The following is a 1,580-nucleotide window of genomic DNA, read 5'->3' as shown; positions in this document are numbered from 1 at the left end:
AAAGAGGAGCTGCAGCAATGTGCAGTTCAAAAGAACAAAAATATGTGTTTTGAAAATTAAACTATGTAAACCTATTCTGGTACAACCTCTGAATACAATTATGAACCCGAAACTGAGCATAATGTGGGCACTTTAACAATTTCTATAATGTGAAGCACTTTATGACTGTCTATAAAAAGGTGCAATTTCAAATAAAGTTATTATTTGTGGCACCCTGATCGGGTAACCATCAGTTGATCTCTCGGCAGTAGGAACACACACGTTCACATAACAGAACAGTCCATTTCTACACTAGGTTACATGCAACTGTAAGTGACGTAACTCATCTTTTTTTTAAAGATATACACCGCCCTCCAAACTCCTTGATGTAGATTATCGCTCTCACTACACCACTGTGTACACTGCGTCAACATGTGGAGAAATCCAAAGTTTGGCAAGCCTGCTGTTCCTGATTTTGGTTGCTAAGCTATGATTGCACAATCACTGTTTGTGGAGAGCGGGGTTTAGAAAAAAGTCAATGACGTTGGCATTTTGACAAAGGGAATGGAAGACCTGGACGGAAAGTAGAAACGAGTAGAAAGTTAATAGTCTGTCTGTCAGTGCGTTGTTTGAGCTGATTTATTATAACTTTCTTTAAAAAACTCATTTAAAAAAAAAAAAAACATGGGTAAACGTGGTTTAGTGTTGGAACTTGGTTTCTGGGTTAAGAACTCAGACCGGATCCATTTCTATTTCCCAAGGCAGCTGCAAGCCCACATCAGCCCCGAAATCATTTAGAAGAGTCTTGTGTTTTAAAAAACAGATATTTTCAAACACATTGAATAGCCTTAGTGTATGAAATGTGCTATACAGATAAACTGATACCTTCACATTTAATCCAACGTTTTGGGGAATTAAGAGTGCTGGAAAGAAAAAACGTAGACTTACATCGAAGAACTCCCAGGACGTTTTAGCGTGTCCCGTCTCCCGGCTGCGGTCTTTAACCCTCTTGTACGTGACAATGAGGTTGTTCCACTTGCGGCGGATCTTTTCCACAGGAAGAACGTGCCCCTTGGAGGCCATCTCCTCCTGGACACTCTGGAAGAGCTGTGAGCGTTCCCGGGTCTCATACAGGCCCCAGCGGCGCCCCACGGCCTCTATCAGACACAGCACGGCTTTGGAGGAGAAATCAGAGCCGGACGGCAGCGTCTTCTCTGAGGGAGCAGGTGGCATCGCTGAAACTGGTGGAAAGGAGAGGACACGGGTTACTTTGTTGTTGTTGTTTTTTAAGCTGTGGGGTACTTTATAAATGTAAATGGTTATGGAGCAGATCAATTGAAATATATTTAAAGGCCCTGCAAATGTAATTTTCACAGGAGAGATTTTCTGTTTTCTCTGTGCTCTTTTTACTGGTTTGAAGTGGGCGGGGCTAAAGCTTGATTTATGGATGTGCGGAGGCTCTACGCAGAGCTTTCGCCATAGCCTACGTAAGTGGCCTGAAGTTTATACTTGTGCATTGGAGTGTGCGTCAATCTCTTTAAGAGAATAGCAGGGCCGGCGTGTGTGTGTGTGTGTATGTGTGTGTGTGTGTGTGTGTGTGT

General features: G+C 42.8%; 1 protein-coding gene across 1 annotated transcript in view; it reads right to left on the bottom strand.

Annotated features, from left to right (window-relative positions):
• The window catches only part of LOC116702736 (uncharacterized), a 6,244-nt gene that overhangs the window by 2,087 nt on the left and 2,577 nt on the right, over positions 1–1,580 (bottom strand). Inside the window, exon 3 of the mRNA XM_032537107.1 lies at positions 928–1,220. Within this exon, the coding sequence (XP_032392998.1) occupies positions 928–1,220 (293 nt within the window). The remainder of the gene's footprint in view (positions 1–927; positions 1,221–1,580) is intronic.

The sequence above is a fragment of the Etheostoma spectabile genome, chromosome 15, assembly GCF_008692095.1.
Source record: "Etheostoma spectabile isolate EspeVRDwgs_2016 chromosome 15, UIUC_Espe_1.0, whole genome shotgun sequence".
In the NCBI taxonomy this organism is placed as follows: Eukaryota; Metazoa; Chordata; class Actinopteri; order Perciformes; family Percidae; genus Etheostoma; species Etheostoma spectabile.
This window is presented reverse-complemented; position numbering and strand designations above follow the sequence as displayed.